Below are 17,562 nucleotides of genomic sequence, written 5' to 3'. Positions count from 1 at the left end.
CATCGGCAGGGCATTTGATTCCTTGAGGGACCTTCATTCGGTTTTGGGGATCAAAACCGACCCTGAATTGGCGTTCTTCTTATTGGACAGGTAAACTTATATAACTGCAAAGCATGTGAAATATAGTGCCATAAGGATTGATCAGTGTAATTTTAGCTAACTACAATAACACATGAAATGAATGCTAGACAATGTTCAAGATAATGCAAAAAGCTCCATTCATTAGTGTAACGTAACTTGGTTATACAGAAAATATATACAATCTATTATTATAAAACAGCATCGATATATCAAAATGATAGTTGTGATGGAATCACACAATACTGGATCATGTCAACAAATTTATAATGTACAGTCTATTTTATAAACAGCTACTGTCATCATCCACCAAATTTAGCTAACAGCTATTGATAAAGCTGGCTAGCAAGCTAATGCCGACATAGGATATCGTATAAATGCAGTCAATGTAACATGCAAAGAAAAGTGATTAATTCCAGCACTGGAGAGTCAAATATAGTATACAGTCTCAAAGTTTGTTATAAAACAATCATAACGGTATAATTTTAATTATGTTACCTCATCTGTTAGCATGATGCCGGTGAATCACGCTCAGCTCACCCTTACGTCATTATTTTGGTCTGTGTTCGCGTCCCTATGGAGTGTGTGCGCGAGCACGAGCAACAGGAAGCTGGCTGACAAGTGTTTCTGAATCTTACATATTGCACCTTTAATATTATTGTTTTAGCAATTAATTTGTAATCCAAATAATAAAATTTTATTCATTTATGTAACTGTAATCAGATTACTTAATTTTGTTAAGTATTGCATTAGATTAATGCGTTACCACAAAATGTAGTCAGATTACAGTACTTTGTAATGTGTTACACCCAACACTGTCCAGAAGTATCCGAAACCCAAGACAGCTGCCTCATCAAATGAATGTGTGAACTGTGAATATAATGACAAGTGTATAGCCAGTCTCTCTCTCTGTGCCGGCGTGGAAGGAGATTAAAATCTCTTTAGTTTACAACAACATTTAAACTGTGTATATTTAAAGAATATTTAAGTAGATAAGAAACTACTAGTTTGTGACAATCTTGAAGCCCCCCACTTCAAAAATAATTTCGGCGCTTGTGCCATGAACGTTTTTGCTCCCTCAAAAATGGCCCTGTTAGCACCCCCCCCTTTGTGTGGTGCCCCTATGCACTGCATACATTGCATTTATAGTTTTTTTTTTGTTATTTAGTTTTTTAGTATAGTTACATTTAAAAATACCTTTTTCTATCCCAGCTTACTACTGAATAATTCTCCCAAAACCTCTAAAGACTGTGGCTCTGTTGCACTATGAAAAGAGTGCCCTGTTTGTTTCAGCCTTCTGCCAGCCCGACATAGCTACATTAGCTAATTCAATGGCTCCTTCTGTTTTTTAAATTTAACTAAAACTTTTAAACAAAAAGTCCATCAAATAAATCCTTTTTGTGAGTTCTGACTTTGTACATCAGTCTATTGAATGTGTGTGTCTGAAAGTGTGGATCCAAACAAAGATACGAATGTTGAGTAGTGGGCTGACGGGAATGGACCCCAAAATATGTAGGACAGCTGGCTTTCATCATATGAACAACAACATGTATGTTCTGGCTGGGGGAGGGCATCTCTTCTTGTCTCTTATTGGGTGTATCGGAGGCTGGACTGGAAAACAATATAAAACTGCAAAGATTTTGTCACATCTCACAACCAGAGCCAAACAACTATAAAACAGTTGTGATAGTGTTATTCTGTGTCGTTCAAAGATACTATATCTCTCTGCAACAGAAGTCAAACTGTGTCCAAGAAAAAGGCAAGTTCGACGTGTGTGTGTGTTTTCTAATGCATAAAGCTGCATAAAAGGCTGTTTTTATTCTAAATTGTATTGTTTCTAATGTATAGCGCTGACCACCAAATGTCACCTGTATTTGCTAATTGAAGTAAATTTCACTGGTGAATAAAATAAGTACATTTTACTTAACTTTTTGAAGCTGTTGTTGCCAGCATGCACCATGCTTAAATCATTTATGAGCTTGCATGGTTTTACTGTTTGCAAGTTTATTTATATTGATTTTGTTGTTGCATTTGGTAACTTCTTGTTTTGTGAAGTCTGAAGTTAATTTTATAGTCAAAATGACCTGTTCATGATCAAAATAATTATCTGTTGATTGATACCGTCATCATGTTTTGTTCTGTATTTTGTTTCTAATGCCAGCAATGTAAGGGGATGTTGTCTAATACGCTGCATAATGTGCATTAAGCTTCCTTGTGGAAGGATCTGTATGTTGTGTGGTAAATGGTTACTCGTGTGTTTATAAGGAAAGTTCAAAATTGTAATTATTCTAATAAAATATTCATTTAAAGTTTTTTAAGTACAAAGCACATCAGATCTGTAAGTAAAAGTAACAGTTTTAACTGAAAACTTTCAAAGTAAAATTTAAATAAAACTTACAAGTAATTTTTTTCAGCATGAGTTTTCAATGGCAGATTGTTAAACTATTTTATTTAATCCCTCCAATCTTGAACTTTTGTTATATCATATATGCAAACATATAGGACATACAAGTTGGTTTCATAAGTATTTTCATATGTGAATATTTTATTGTAGACTTTTGTCATTGATAATACCTTAATAGTCATTATTTTATTTAACTGTAGATACAAATCACCTACCAGTCATCTGCAGAACACCAGGACTACTATGAGTTCTGAAGGCGTTTTCTCATTGGAAACATCTGAGAGAAGTAGTGATAGAATTGTGATAAATGTCGGTGGGGTAAAACACGAGACGTGCAAGAGCACCCTGATGACCATTCCAGGGTCACGTCTTGCCATGCTGGTGGACAACAAGTCACCTCTGAAAGAAATATTTTTTGACCGCCAGCCTGAAGTATTCACCCATGTGATGCAGTACTACAGAAGTGGAAAGTTGCACTGCCCAACCAACTTGTGCGGTGTATTGTTAGAAGAGGAGTTTGCTTTCTGGGGTATTAGTGGCATGGATGTGGAGCCCTGCTGTTGGGCTGCATTTCGACAGCACATTGATTATGTAGAGGCTTTGTCTAAGATTGACCCTCCATGCAACAGAGACCAATCCAACAACTCGAAAGCTTGGCAGTCAAAGATATGGGCTTTATTTGATGACCCATATTCATCCGTTGCCGCTAAGGTATTGTAAATGTGTTTACTAATGCTATTGCTGATAAAACTTAGACTCACCATTTGTGTTACATGAATGATACAGTACAACAATCATAACCTGAAGCTTGTTGAGGAGAGGTGTGTTATTAGGGTGAAACAAATTATATGCACCATTGAAGAGGGTCTGAGTCATATCTAAGGTCCTGAATATCACTGAGTGGGCTCTTTTGACTTGGGCCAGCAAGTACAACTGCATAGCACACTGAAAAATCTATTTTGTCTGGTAACCTAAAAAATGTGCTTCATGTGGTAACATCTAAATTAACTGGTTTTATAGTATTCAAACCATTATTTATTCTGACTTAAGTTTCCTTAGAAATTAGTTTACATCAACGATGGTAATGATTATGGGTTTATTTTTCTATAGAAATAGATAATTGAGGTAACAATTAATTGCAACAGTCTAAAAATCATTCAGAATTCATTAACCGCATAATAGGCATTGAGGAGTTTACAACAAGGTTTCATTTGTTAACATTAATTAACACTTTCAGCTCTGAAGATGTTTGTAAAGATTTCCTGTTCCAGTGGCATGCCCAAAATTAAAGTCTTATAACTCTACAGACAAACCAAAGAGGGTCAATTGTTTGGTAATATACTTTTCAAAATGTTTAATGCTAAAAACTGCTGGAAAAAAACTTCTGCCAAATATTATAATTTTCATTTTCAATGAAATTAGTTTTAGGCCTATATGAGTTTTAGATTTTGCCACTCAATTCTCAGTGGTTTCTTACTCATTTTCAATGTTTCTGTTTCTGCCAGGTTATTGCGGTTATATCTCTGCTTTTCATCCTGCTCTCTATTTCTGCATTTGCTCTGGAAACACATAGAGATAATACTTTACTGTACCAAACATACCATGGAATTGGGTCACAAGCCAACACGAGCACAAGCGAGGATTTTTCTAGACTGATTGGAGTTCTGGATATAGTGGAGTTAGTGTGTTTGATATGGTTCATCATTGAGTTCCTGTTGCGCGCAGTCAGTTGTCCAAGCAAACTACGCTTCTTCATGAATGTTCTCAACATTGTTGATCTTCTGGCCCTATTCCCGTGGTTTTTCCGGTGGTGTTCATGGAAGCACTGCGAAGGGGTGGTAGGCTTCCTGCATGTAATGCGATGCATTCGTGTTCTACATGTATTCAAGCTGATGCAACACGTGTTGGGTGTGAGAGTACTCAACTACACGCTTCGCGTCAGCGCACCTGCCCTCTGCTCAGTTCCAGTGACACTCTTCAGTTTCACGCTCATCTTCGGCACAATGGCATATTACGCAGAACTACTTAGCAGTGATCCTTACACGCAATTTAAAGACATCCCGACCAGTTTCTGGTGGGCTGTGGTGACACTGACCACAGTGGGTTATGGAGACATCATACCCCTTTCAGCTCAAGGCCAGTGTGTAGCGATTCTCTGTGCAGCGGTTGGGGTTATGCTCATTGTCCTGCCTGTGCCCATAATTGTCAACAACTTCATCACGCTCTACTCCCTGGCCAAGGCAAAGTGCTCGATGCCCAGGAAGAGGAAAATGACGTGTTAATACAGTCCCATGGTCTTCCAAGGCCTCTGCCTAGAACTGCTAAACAGAAGCGCAGGTATCGCCGAAACTTATTGAATTATAATGAGCTATACAATGTGATACAGTACAGTAGAAGTTGGTATGCATGTTGTATCTCATCTCATATGCCCTCTGTGTCTTGTAGACTGGATGAAGGGCACCACGTGGAGTCTAAAACTGGAGGAGAAACATCAGTGTTACACAGTTCATTTACAGATTAAGACTAATTTTAGACAATTTTCTGTTCAAGCATTTTGGTAAAGCTCATTCTCAATGTGACGTATTACAATAAAATAGCTATGGTGGGGAAAAACAAAAGAAAAAGTATTTAAACTCTTCAGCCACAATAAAAAATGTATGAATGTCGTTAGATTAGTGTAGAGATGAGGAGGGCGGGGCCGGGCTGGAACGAAGCACACCTGGTCCCCAATCAGCCTGATGGGGCGCGCAAGGGATGATGGCGGCCGGTGACGACAGTTAGAGAGAGAGAGAGAATTACAGGCAGCTGCCCATAGTTCTCTCTCTCGAACTGCCGTCCCCGGTCGCCTTTATCCCTTGTGCGCCCCATCAGCCTGATTGGGGACCGGGCGTGCATTTTTCCAGCCCGGCCGCACCCTCCTCCACCGTTATCTACAATTAGATAACAAAATATAAAAGCAGGTGGCATTTACTGTATTTTAAAGAAAGCCACAAGCACACTTTTCAAGCAGATAATTTCACAAAAAGTGAAGTTTGTTAAAGTTTTAAATGATGAAGACACCTTTGGTTACTCTGAAGGATGTAAATCACTGAAATATGTCTCAATAAATGGTTCTTCTGAGAAAAGCTAGTATCGTTTGTTTGCAAATGCAACATGGTTTCCTATTTTTTAACTAATGAAATGACATTCAGATGTTTTATGTGTGGCTTAAGTGTCCAAATACTATTTGGGGCCTCTGTATAGTACTAACAAAACTAAAAAAAACATTTAGAGCATGTACAAACACATATTTAATGCTTTATACTGTATGCATATGTAAATGTAGGCTACTAATCTAAATATATAATCAAAAAATTCCCCTCATTGCAGTTGTGATTGTGATTTGATTTGTATATCAAACTGTAAATCAAACTGCATTTAAGAGGCTTACATGCACAAGGTCTAATCTGTCATAAACAAAAATTTGGCAGCAATTCAACAACATATCAGCCAGAAATCTGGGTGTTACCATATGATCACTGACAGTAAACAAAATGTTCCTGATTCAATATTTTGTTAATGTTCCAGTGGAAGCATTTAGGTGAGACATTTACACCCTGTTACATTTATACTTCAGACTCCGTATACTTTTGTTCTGTATACTTGCATGCATCTTTTGTACATGATTTGCATTATCCATTGAACTTAACGTGTAGTGATTTTTAGTCATTTATTTTATTTGCATATTTAAATTTTTTAGAATGCATGTTTGTGCTTTTATTAAAGTTGTATTAGTAAAGATATACTTTGTTGAAATTGTCAGTAATGTCACGCAAAGATTAATTAACTAAAAATGGCTTGTCGTCCATCTGCAGCTAAATACCAAGCAAACAGTGCAAACACTTTAAACATCAAAATTATTAAATACATCATTCATTAATGTTGCTTAAAATATCAGGGTGTACTTTAAGAATGAATAAAACTAAGGAATACAAAGGAATAATGTGCTTTTCTCATTGTTTATCTTTCTGCTCTCCTACAGATGGAAAAGTAAAGGCCTTATGATTCTGGGTCTGGGAGGGTAGTTATTTATGTTTACTTGTGCAGGGATAATTTTGATATATTTACATTTACATTTTTCATTTATTGATTTGACACTTTTATTCAATATGACTTGGGGTTATTAATACAATTATAATTTAATTATTTTTAAACACTATTAAAAATCGTATTTTATCTAAATTACACAATGATGATTAATCGACTTTATAGACATTACAGTTTTATCGTCTGTTAATGCTGATATTCTGTAAAGCTGCTTTGAAACGATGTGTGTTGTGAAAGGTGCTATACAAATAAAATTGACTTGACTTGACTTACAAAAGAGGAATAATACAACATAAGCGTTTCATCTTAAGGATATATATGTAATTATTTATTTATTTATTGTTTATTTTGTTTTGTTTGTTTGTTTTTGTTTTTTGTAAACACTCAGCCAACCATGTGGCAGCAGTGTAATGTATAAAAGCATGCAGATAAGGGTCAGGAGCTTCAGTTAATGTTCACTTCTACCATAAAATTGGGATAAAAATGTATCTCTGATTTCGACTGTGGCATGATTGTTGGTGCCAGACGGGCTGGTTTGAATATTTCTGTTACTGCTCATCTCATGGGATTTTCAGTCAGTCTCTAGAGTGTAAAGACCACGGTCACTGAGACTGAGGTTCCATTTTTTCCACATTCTGATGGTTGATGCTAACATTAACTGAAGCTTCTGACTCATATCTGTATGGTTTTATATATTACACTGCTGCCACGTGATTGGGTGATTAGCTAATCGCACGAATAAGTAGATATACAGGTGCATCTAATGGCGGGTGAGTGTATATATTATGAGTGTATGGTCAAGTGCCCAACAAGGCAGTTAGTGTGGCGCACACTTTCAATCAAGGACAGTGGGCAAAGGGCCTATGGATGTCATCCACGATAAATCTATCCATACCTCACCAACTCCCTGGCTTCATGATTATTAGTAACTATTCATGTTCTTGATAAAGTAAGACATCATACAGTCAAATGTAACAACAGTCTGGTAGATTTCTAAAACTTTTTGATTTAATATAGATAGCTTAAGATCAATCTGTAGAGGTGGTTTTGCATATGCCAATAATTAATGGTGTCCATTAGTTCTAAGATTTGAAGTAATTTGGATCAACATTTGATCGCTGTTGATTGCCTTACAATTAGTGGAGATTCAGTAAAACTCTAGAAGTGTATGGTGTAGGTAGAGGTCGGCCAATAGTGGATTTTACAGATAACTAAGTTGGGCAGTACCTACCAATACTGATTAATCAACCGATAGTTTTGATTCAACTTGATCAGCTAGATATAAACAAATGCAAATAGATGGTAAAAGATGGTAACAATCGTGACATTTAAACATTTGGGTGAGACTTGTCACATTGTTCTAACCGCTTGAGGTTAGCTTTAATGTTAGCGTCCTCTCAGCCTTGTCGGCAAACATACTGCTGTTCTCTACTAATGCAGCATCTTGTCAACAAATTAATTACTTTATAATGATATGACAACATGTACTGTAAAGTACTCTATACAAACCTTTTCATTGTTGATGTTTTAAATCTGTATCTGAAGTGTTCTGCTCCATGCAGAGTGTAGCCTCATGTGTCAAAACAAACACCACAAGGCATCAGGGAAGTGAGGCCACTCTCATACTGATTAATGACAGCGAACCCTTCCCAGCTGCTCCAGTACTGGATGCAACAGGGAAAAACTATTAGTGTGGATTTTTGCCGATAACCGATAGTTGTTGAAATCTGTTATCGGTGCCGATTAATCGGCAAAACCGATTAGGTGTAGACACTGAGCCAATTTGATCGTTTAAATGTATGACCCAAACCAAACGGCAGACTTTGCCTCTGTAAAATGTCCAAAAAACAAACGAATAAATGAAATAAAAATATTTTGCGCTATAATGGGGTCGGTTTGTGTTCGCACCATTATCGCAACATAATGGTGCCAAAAACATCCAGAGAGTGGCAGTTCTGTGGACGGAAACGCTTTGTTGATGAGAGAGGTCAACAGAGAACGGCCAGACTGGTTCGAGCTAACAGAAAGTCTACAGTAACTCAGATAACCACTCTGTACAATTACAGAGTAGAATAGCATCTCAAAATGCTCATGTCAAACCATGAGGCGGTTGAGCTACAACAGCAGAAGACCACATCTGGCACTTTATTAGGACCATAGTGTTCCTAATAAAGTGCTTAATGTGTGTGTGTGTGTGCTGGCGTGTGTGTGTGTAGGCTATATATAAATATGATGTATATATTAAAGTGTACAATAATACAAGCCTGTAGCTTTCTGTCCCAGGTCCTAAATAATTAATATTCAACTGATTAAGTTTAACCTTGTGAGTTGAGTTTACTACACAAGTGTGCTTTTTAAAAACGTATTCAAATAATAGACTGATATTATTATTTTGCTATTTGTCTTTGTTATGATTGCTGTTAGCATTTTTGGGCTAGGGTTAGATTTTTAAAGGATTTCTCCACCTTTTACCAGAAGGGGGCGCAAGCACACTGAAATAGAAGAATGCTTCCTTGTTGTAGTTTTGACTCTTAATAGTGTATCCTTTGTATGTTACAGAATAGTATAGCCTACTGATAAGACCAATTATGTGCTGACAGAAGTTTAATTTTATATATTAAACATAATAAAAGTGGGGGAAAATGGCTTATTCTATTTTTATTATTATTATATATATATATATTTTTATCTTATTCCTCTTGGCAGGTGCAATACAGAAACAAATTTTTTTTTAATGTGTTAAAATACCACGGAGAAACACATATACAACCACAGGATATATTTTAATGGTAATAATTTGTGCACAATTTATTTACAGCAGCAATATTTGCCTTCACTTAAGCATATCAAACTTCAAAAAACTAGGCTTAAAGAAATATTCCAGGTTCAACACAAGTTAAGCTAAATCAACAGCATTTGTGGCATAGTTTTGATTAAGTGTGAGTCAGAAACAGATCAATATTTAAAGGGTTAGTTCATGCAAAAATTACAATTCTCTCATCCTTTACTCACCCTCATACCATCTAAAATGTGTGCATGACTTTCTTCAGCAGAACACAAATGCAGATTTTTTTAAGAATATCTCAGCTCTCCAGGCCATATAATACAAGTTAATGGTGATCAGGCCTTTGAGGCTCCAAAAATCATGTCAAGTCATCATAAACATAATCCAGAAGTCTCCAGTGGTTTAATCCATGTTGTCTTTAGCGATCCAGTTGGTTTTGGGCGAGAACAGACCAAAATGTAGCTCCTTATTCTCTGTACATCTTGAAATCAGCAGTCTCCTTGGTGATCATGATTTCAAGCTCGATTACTCTTCCTATAGCACCATCTAGCACTCTGCCAATGCCTCAAGCACTAGGAAGTGTGATCAAGCTTGAAATCATGATCATGCTCGATATTGCAATGACAAGATATACAGTGAAAATGTTTTCATATTTTGGCCTGTTCTCACCTGAAACCATCTGGTTGCTTCGGAAGACATGGATTAAACCATTGGAGCCTTATGGATTATTTTAATGCAGACTTTATCTCAAGGCCTGATCACCATTCACTTGCATTTAGGGGTGGAACGATTCGCTCTGATGATTCGATTCGATTACGACTCTCTACCTAACAACTGTAAAACCTGAAACCAGTAATTACAGATTAAATGTCATTCGCAGGCAGGCACAATCCAGGTTTTAATCGAGCAGGCTCAGCAGGGTTATAGAATGAAAAACTGTCTATTAGTTGCATGTAAAGGCGATAACAAGGGATGTGGTAACCTTGAGTCCCCTATTCATTTTGGGAAAGGGAAAGGGGCACCAGGCAGCTACACGGAGTCATCTCCGCTTGTCAAGCTCATTCACGAGAATTCAAACGCATTTTCATGCAGGATTGTTTTCTGCACTTACTGCAAAAATGCTTTTTTGTGACTGTAATCAGCTGGTTACTTTCCCATCAGAACAATTTGAAATCGCTCCCTATTCTGTGTCATTCAATATAAAGAGTATGAGTGTTTTCGTTCACAGCCAATGTCTGCCCGCCAGTCACATTTATTTAAGCCAAGTTCTATTCATGGTTAAACTGTTTTATGTGGTTAATTACACATTTTATGGAGATACAAAAGCAATATTAACATGATATATGTCATAATCGGTGAAGAAGACAACAACAATGAACTTATGTTGGTCAAATGGATACAAACAGTTTTGAATAATGACATAGAAAGCCGAACTTGGCAGTATCCATTGTCTGTCCGTCAGTGTGTCTGTCTGTCCATCTATCCATCCATGCAGGGTGAACTCAGCTCAGCTGCATACATTTTCTATATTTCAAAGTGCGCTTTCTTTCCCATTAATCTTGTATCCTGGTGGATAAACCCACTTAAGCTGGTTGCTCTGTTTTGGAACATGGAACATGGTAGCTGGTTTAAGCTAGTCATAAACTGGTCGAAGCTGGTCATGAACTGGTCCAAGCTGACCAGCTTATGACCATCTTGGACCAGCTAATACCAGCTTTAAACAGCTTATGACCAGTTTAAACCAGCTACCATGTTCCAAAACAGAGCAACCAGCTTAAGCTGGTTTTTCCACTAGGGCGTGCTCTGCCCTGTGTCTGTTGCGAGAAGGTTCGTGTAATATGAGACTGACACATTGGGTATTAATATATAATAATTATCGATTCTTAAATGTAGTAATCGATGCAACAAAATTTCTTTGATAGATTGTTGCACCGCGATGCCCACCCCTACTTGCATTGTATGGACCTACAGAGCTGAAATATTCTTCTAAAATCTTAATTTGTGTTCAGCAGAAGAAAGAACGTCATACACAACTGGGATGGCATGAAGGTGAGTAAATCATGAGACAATTTTCATTTTTGGGTGAACTGTCCCTTTGAATGAATGAATGAAAACCTTTATTGCCCCATGGGGAATTTGTTTTACACTCATGGGAACCACAATAAACATAACCACAACAAACACAGAGCAACAATAACACAGCACATAGTGACATAAAATTATCAATTCGACAACTTGATAATTCGACAACTTGAACTGAAGTTATTTGATTTCAGATTCAATTGACATCATTGATGACACCAGCCAATGACAGAAGTCATTTTAGCAGATATAGGTACTGGAAAAAAGAAGGTTTGGGATGTGTCTGCTGTCACAGTGGGTGTGGCCAAACCAGGTGTGTTCTTTGCGGGCAGGTAAATCGAGGACTGGGGTGAAAGCATGGTTGGAGCTGGGGAGGAGGGCGTAACGGAGCTTCCATTGTCATGGTGTGGCGTTAGGTGTGACACACACGCACACACGCACCCGGCGTCCGTCAACAACCTTATGATGTCATTTCGGAATCTTACGCCAACCAGTGCGTAGAGCAGAGGGTTGAGGCAGCATCGCACAGACGCCAGGTTGCGTGTCACGTTTTCTTCCAAATGGACCCTGGTCCATTCTTCACAGGATCCTGGTGTCGGTGTGAATATTCTGAGCAACATTACAACCGTGTAGGGTAGCTGGAACAGCAGGAAAAGAATCACCAGTAGTGCCATCAGACGCAGCGTTCTCTGTCTACGCCAGCATTTGCCACCCAAACTGCCACGGGCTAACACGCGGCCTATCGCGCCATAACAAACCACCATCGCCACGCAAGGAATACAGAATCCTGCGATCTTTGCCACCTGGGCCCACAGCTTCCATTTACTCCCTTTACTAGCCCACACGTTCATGTCACACAAGAGGTCTGTTGAACCCATTTCTTCATTTACAGAGGAGAAGCGCAGGTCTGGCAGGCTTAGGATGACAGAGGTCACTGCGACAGTGGCCGCAGACAGTGTACTGTAGTACAGCGTGCCAGAATTCAGCCTCCGCGTGGCCCTGGTGTGAACCACCACCAAATAGCGATCAACACTAATGCATGCCAACAACAGCAGACCACTGTAGGTGTTGATGGCATACAAGCCACGATTTAGCTTGCACAGTGCCTCACCGAACACCCAGCTGCCGATCAGTGTCTCACCCGTCTGTAACGGCAACGTCAGCAGGAGCAGCATATCAGAAAGAGCCAGGTAGAAAAGGAAGACATCAGTCATGCATCGAAGACGAAGTTGGCGGTACATTGCAAAAGTGGCGATGACCAGCCCGTTTCCAAATACGCCTAAAAAGAAGACAATGAGGAAGACTGTCGTCTGGATGACAGTAATAGTGAGCTCCTGTCCTGTGCTGGCTTTGCATAGCTCCACTAAATCAACAGTGGAGTTTCCATTGGTGGTGTAGTTGATCAAATCATAATTATAGGTTTCAGGATCTTCTGTTGTAGGATCTGTGCTCTCCATACCTGTGGAGCATGGCAGAGAAACCGACATAGGGCTTATTAGTTCCAAAAATAGACACACAAATATCCTACTCATTGGATAGATTAAGATGTCACCTTTTGCAGAGGTGTCATTCATTTATTCAGACAAGAAGATAAAACAATTTTCTGTGGTATCATTAACTAACATTTAGACTATGTTATGGATTTAATGAGAAGGATATATCTGCAGGCAGAGCTCCAAAAAGGGACGGGAGCTCCAAACTGCCAGCAAAGATATCGGGAGCCCCTAACCCATTCCCAAACCTTAACCATGAGTGGAAGGGACGCCCCCTTTTGGAGTTTGGGCTATCCCTTTGGAGTAACCCCGCCTCCTTCTGGAGTAACTCCGCCCTCTTGGAGATTCCAGCCTCCAGCTATACCTACTTGGATTTAATGGGGATTACAACTGTTGTTTCAGGCTTCCACCACTAGAGGCACTCTTGGGAACTGTCAAACCAGGACATGCAAACTGATGTAGAATATTTGGTAAGTGACAGCTGTGGTTTTTATTTATTAATTTATTTTATTAATGAAATTATAATTTTTACTCTTAGAATAGCCCATTAAATGAGTCAGGACTTATTTTTATTACATAATTAATCATGTAACTCAACAGGTTTTCAAATCCTTACAAGTGTGGGATTACCAAAAGGCAGGAGTCTGACTATTTGTGTGTGTGTGTGTGTGTGTGTGTGTGTGTGTGTGTGAGAGAGAGAGATGATTATTATTAGATGTCATGAATACAAACCCTCGGACATACAGTTTATCATAAAGTGGGTTTCAATTTAATCCTTGCAGGACTCTATATCGGAAACATGGGCTGTATCAAGTTTATTTTACCTTCATGTAATTAGTTTATGGCCTATTATTGACTTATAATGGGTGCTATTATTAAATGATATTAAAAGTACCAAAGACTAAAGAGTTATATGAAAGAAAGGACACATATATAATATTATACAAATTATTATATTATTACAAAATAAATGCAAAACATTATAAAATCTAAATTTATATAGGCTAAAAAAATATATTTAATTTAAATATATATTAACCATCAGAGACCCGGTGAAGCAGAATTGTAACGTTTGCTTACAGCAATTAAACAATACCTATTTTATTTATAAAAAATAAATAAAATGCAAATTACAATAATAATAAAAAAAAAACCTGCATCACAACAGCAAAAAATAAAAATATCAACTGTATCACAACAATAATTTTTTTATATTTAATGTCAAAGCATTTCAAAGTCGTACAATAGTCACCTCAAAGCAAAGTGTGCATAAAAAAATCTAGATTTTCGCTATAGACTGACATAAGTCCAGATTTAATTTAAATAGTGGCTTCTAAAGCATGATCAATGATTCCACATAGGGTATCACCTTAATACCTAATATTGCATTAAATCCATCAAATCTAGTAAACAAAAATAAAAGTGTTTCGACATATGCAATATATGTCAATCATAAATTCAAGCACGTGCAGTTCTTTGATATGGTATAGCGTTGTGGTTATTAAGCTGTGGAGGGGAGCGATGGCAAAGCGCTGTATACATTAAAAACTATTATTATTATTTCTTCAGTGATGCATGCAGGGACATTCTAAAACGATGCATGCACCTGTTTAAAGTCATACAAGTAAATACATTAAATTACATTTAAATTGAGCAATGCTGGTGCACGAGTAGCCTTCATTCTAGGCTGTTTAAAGTTCAAACTAATCTTTTTTACTGTTTCATAGTAAAACACTTTTCTTGCATTACACTGCTTATGGTAAGAAAGAAAGAAAAAAGGTCGCAATAACATTCGGTTACTATAGTAGCCTGACAAATGCCACACTAGTGTCAAAGGTGTCACTGATAAAATGTCACCTTTAGTTTCGGGTGTGTTTTGCGGCGAATAAGGGCACGAAAGATCTCTCTAAATAACGTTTTCGGATGGAATTTTACTCATTCCGCGACTCATCGCGTGCCACAGTCCGTCTGTCGTCTCGCTATCAGTCACCATTGCGTGCCAGCGAGCTTTAAAAAGCTTTGCTGCGGAGTGGGTACCTTTATTTCGACAGGAATGGGTGAGAAGAGCAGACTGCGTCGAGAGAGCTGTTTGTAATGCACCTGTGGAGAAACAGACTTGTATGGGGCTCTGTGGTTGGGAAGAGAGGCGGAATGATGATGCTGTGGACCTGTGCGAAATTATACTCAACGCGTCTCATATATACGGCAATGGAGTGACAGCTTCAGAAATAACAGTAAGCCATCAAATAGTTAATCTATAATACAATACATGGAATAGTTCTTAAACTTCATGCATGATGTGTCGGATTTGAGTTACATTTTCACAGTGGCATAGATCTGATGTTTTTGCCTCGTGAATGTGCATGCAGTTAAAACAGATTTAATATAGAACTAAATCACATTTTATTAGTTGCAACAATAAATAAAGAACGAGACATACAATTAGGCTGTTTTATGCATTTCTCTTCAGCCGGCATCATTTATCAGTTTATCATCTATATATATATAAAAAAAGATTTTTTTATTTGTCTTAAGCTATCTTTTTCGTTTCATAATTGCATGCTCTTTAATACACATTTTAATATTAAGCAGTGAGAGGCGTCAGTGAATTGTAGCATCTCTAGATAGGGCAGACCGGGGCTAGTTGTCAGACTTTTTAATGTTCCAGTGAATATTTCTCAGAGTAGATAAGTCTATTTCTGCATAGACACATACAATAAGGTAGCCTATTGATTGCAAACTATTGAACATTTCCTCTGTTATTGCCTAGTAAAAAATATATAGTTAATTGAACATGAGTTGACCTTTTGTGACAACATACCCCAATAGCAGGGCATGTTATCACAGTATGGGGTATGAGTTGTCACAATGGAATCGCCCACACTCAATGGCCATTAAACAGGGTTTTATAAGGTTTATCAGAAAAATGGAAACAATGATAGTAAAAAAAAAAACAATTTAGTAAAATATATACATGCATGACAATTAGCTTTTTCATGCCTATACAATACAAAAATACAGCCTACTGCTTTTACGACCTTGTAATTGTACTTTTTTTAATAACAATAATTATTATCTATTTTTGTGCATGTAGTGTATGCGTGCATCTGTAAACCTGCAATATTACAAACTGAATAATAGGAGTGTAGCACAAATCCATCTTTGACTCACCTCTAAGTGCAAGTCCGAATCTTTCAGTATAAGTTGTTCTGAGTCTTCACTGTAATTCAGACCTCAGTGGATTGCATCTGAAGCTTTCTGCTCTTTGAGGACTCTTCAGAGTCTTTCTGAAAAAAGGACGTCTTTTTTAACCCGTCACCCTATTTGTATTTTTCACTTCTTTGTTTTGCCCCATATTTCACACCAAAACATTCAGTGCACCGAAACCAATAAACACTTCAGATGAAGGCGTGTTTTAAGTGTGGTTGTCTTCACACCATCTTGGGGTGTTGCATCAAAAACGACAATTGTGATGCCAATTTTCATAAATGCATGTCTTGTGCCATTTCTTTGGCATTGCATATTGCAGTTGCATCACTTTAAGATGACTTGAATGCATGTTTTGTTATGCTTTCCCTTTGCCAGTCTCTTAATCATATTTTATATGATCATTCTAAGATGCATTAAACAATTATCTGTTGTTTTGTAAGTTTTATGTTGGCATACATTTTCCTTTGGCAACATTTGAAAACAGAACCAAAAGTAAAAACAAGCACACAAGGCATCTAAATATGATGATAATGTTTAAAAATTAATAATTGTACTTGAATTCAGGGTACTTTTGTTCTACAATAAATGTACGTAGCCTTTTTGGATGTCTTATTATGATATAAGAGCCAATTTGTTTTTTGTCAGTGGATTCAATATAAATGACGTCATACATTTAAATGTTATTTATGGTGTTTGGCAGCAGTTTGACATTGTGAGTGGCATGACAAAGTCTAGTATGCTACAGATGTTTGTGTAACTGGTCTGGATCACTGGGTTGGTCTTGAGTTCAGCAGGATGTCATACTGGTTTCTCTGGGTGTAGAGACCATGTAGGTTATTGTGGTTTTAATGTAGTAGAATCTGAGGTTGGTTCTGTACAGGGGTGTATAAACTCGGGTGGAAATGACAAACATTATTTTGATACAGGACATTGTAAGGTAAAGCAAATGTGTCATGTCCCATTCATCAGGATACAATTCTTTAAAAATGTTCATTCTATATCTGTGTCTTGGCTTTCTTTTAGTGTGCATCATAGTGTAAAAATTAGTGGTGAGTTTTCTGTCTTTTATATATACTATATATCTCACAAATGTGTTTTCTCTTGCAGAGGTTAGGTTTAAAACACCCTCTTAAAGGATTACCACAAACATTTATATTGACTCGTCCCTCCTTTTCTCAAAAAAAAAAAGCTAAATCTGCATTTCAGTGAGACACTTACAGTAGATGTGAATGGGGCCAATTTTTGAAAGTTTTAAAGGCGGAAACGTGAAGCTTACTATTGATAAAATCACTTACATTAGTGTTGTGCCGACAGACGATGATCTCGGGGATCGACGATGGACAGAATGATCACCAATAGCTGATGCCTTTGATGATGTCAAGATGATATTTGGCTCGTTTCCCATTAATGTATACAATTATTAT

General features: G+C 37.5%; 2 protein-coding genes across 2 annotated transcripts; one reads left to right on the top strand and one right to left on the bottom strand.

Moving 5' to 3' along the window:
- Window positions 1–1,716: 1,716 nt before the first annotated feature.
- On the top strand, window positions 1,717–6,750 carry LOC127634514 (potassium voltage-gated channel subfamily C member 1). The gene is made up of 4 exons (XM_052114110.1): window positions 1,717–1,837; window positions 2,683–3,193; window positions 3,988–4,819; window positions 4,928–6,750. The coding sequence occupies exons 2-3, from the start codon at window positions 2,726–2,728 to the stop codon at window positions 4,762–4,764; spliced, it is 1,245 nt and encodes a 414-aa protein (XP_051970070.1). The 5' UTR covers window positions 1,717–1,837; window positions 2,683–2,725; the 3' UTR covers window positions 4,765–4,819; window positions 4,928–6,750.
- A 4,350-nt stretch (window positions 6,751–11,100) lies between these two features.
- On the bottom strand, window positions 11,101–16,216 carry ccr10 (chemokine (C-C motif) receptor 10). The gene is made up of 2 exons (XM_052114275.1): window positions 16,100–16,216; window positions 11,101–12,894 (listed from the first exon to the last, which is right to left on the bottom strand). Exon 2 carries the CDS (start codon window positions 12,890–12,892, stop codon window positions 11,642–11,644), a length of 1,251 nt encoding a protein of 416 aa, XP_051970235.1. The 5' UTR covers window positions 12,893–12,894; window positions 16,100–16,216; the 3' UTR covers window positions 11,101–11,641.
- Between the last annotated feature and the right edge of the window lie 1,346 nt (window positions 16,217–17,562).

This window comes from Xyrauchen texanus, chromosome 41 (genome assembly GCF_025860055.1).
Source record: "Xyrauchen texanus isolate HMW12.3.18 chromosome 41, RBS_HiC_50CHRs, whole genome shotgun sequence".
Classification (NCBI taxonomy): Eukaryota; Metazoa; Chordata; class Actinopteri; order Cypriniformes; family Catostomidae; genus Xyrauchen; species Xyrauchen texanus.
The sequence above is the reverse complement of the archived record's forward strand: the minus strand, read 5'-3'. Positions and strand labels throughout refer to the sequence as shown.

What these genes read in the sequence shown, in the direction of transcription:
- LOC127634514 (XM_052114110.1), top strand. Translation starts at nt 2,726, where the DNA reads ATGAGTTCTGAAGGCGTTTTCTCATTGGAAACATCTGAGAGAAGTAGT. An exon ending in ATTCATCCGTTGCCGCTAAG is followed by an intron (nt 3,194 to 3,987) that starts GTATTGTAAATG and finishes TGTTTCTGCCAG; the next exon opens with GTTATTGCGGTTATATCTCT.
- ccr10 (XM_052114275.1), bottom strand. Translation starts at nt 12,892, where the DNA reads ATGGAGAGCACAGATCCTACAACAGAAGATCCTGAAACCTATAATTAT.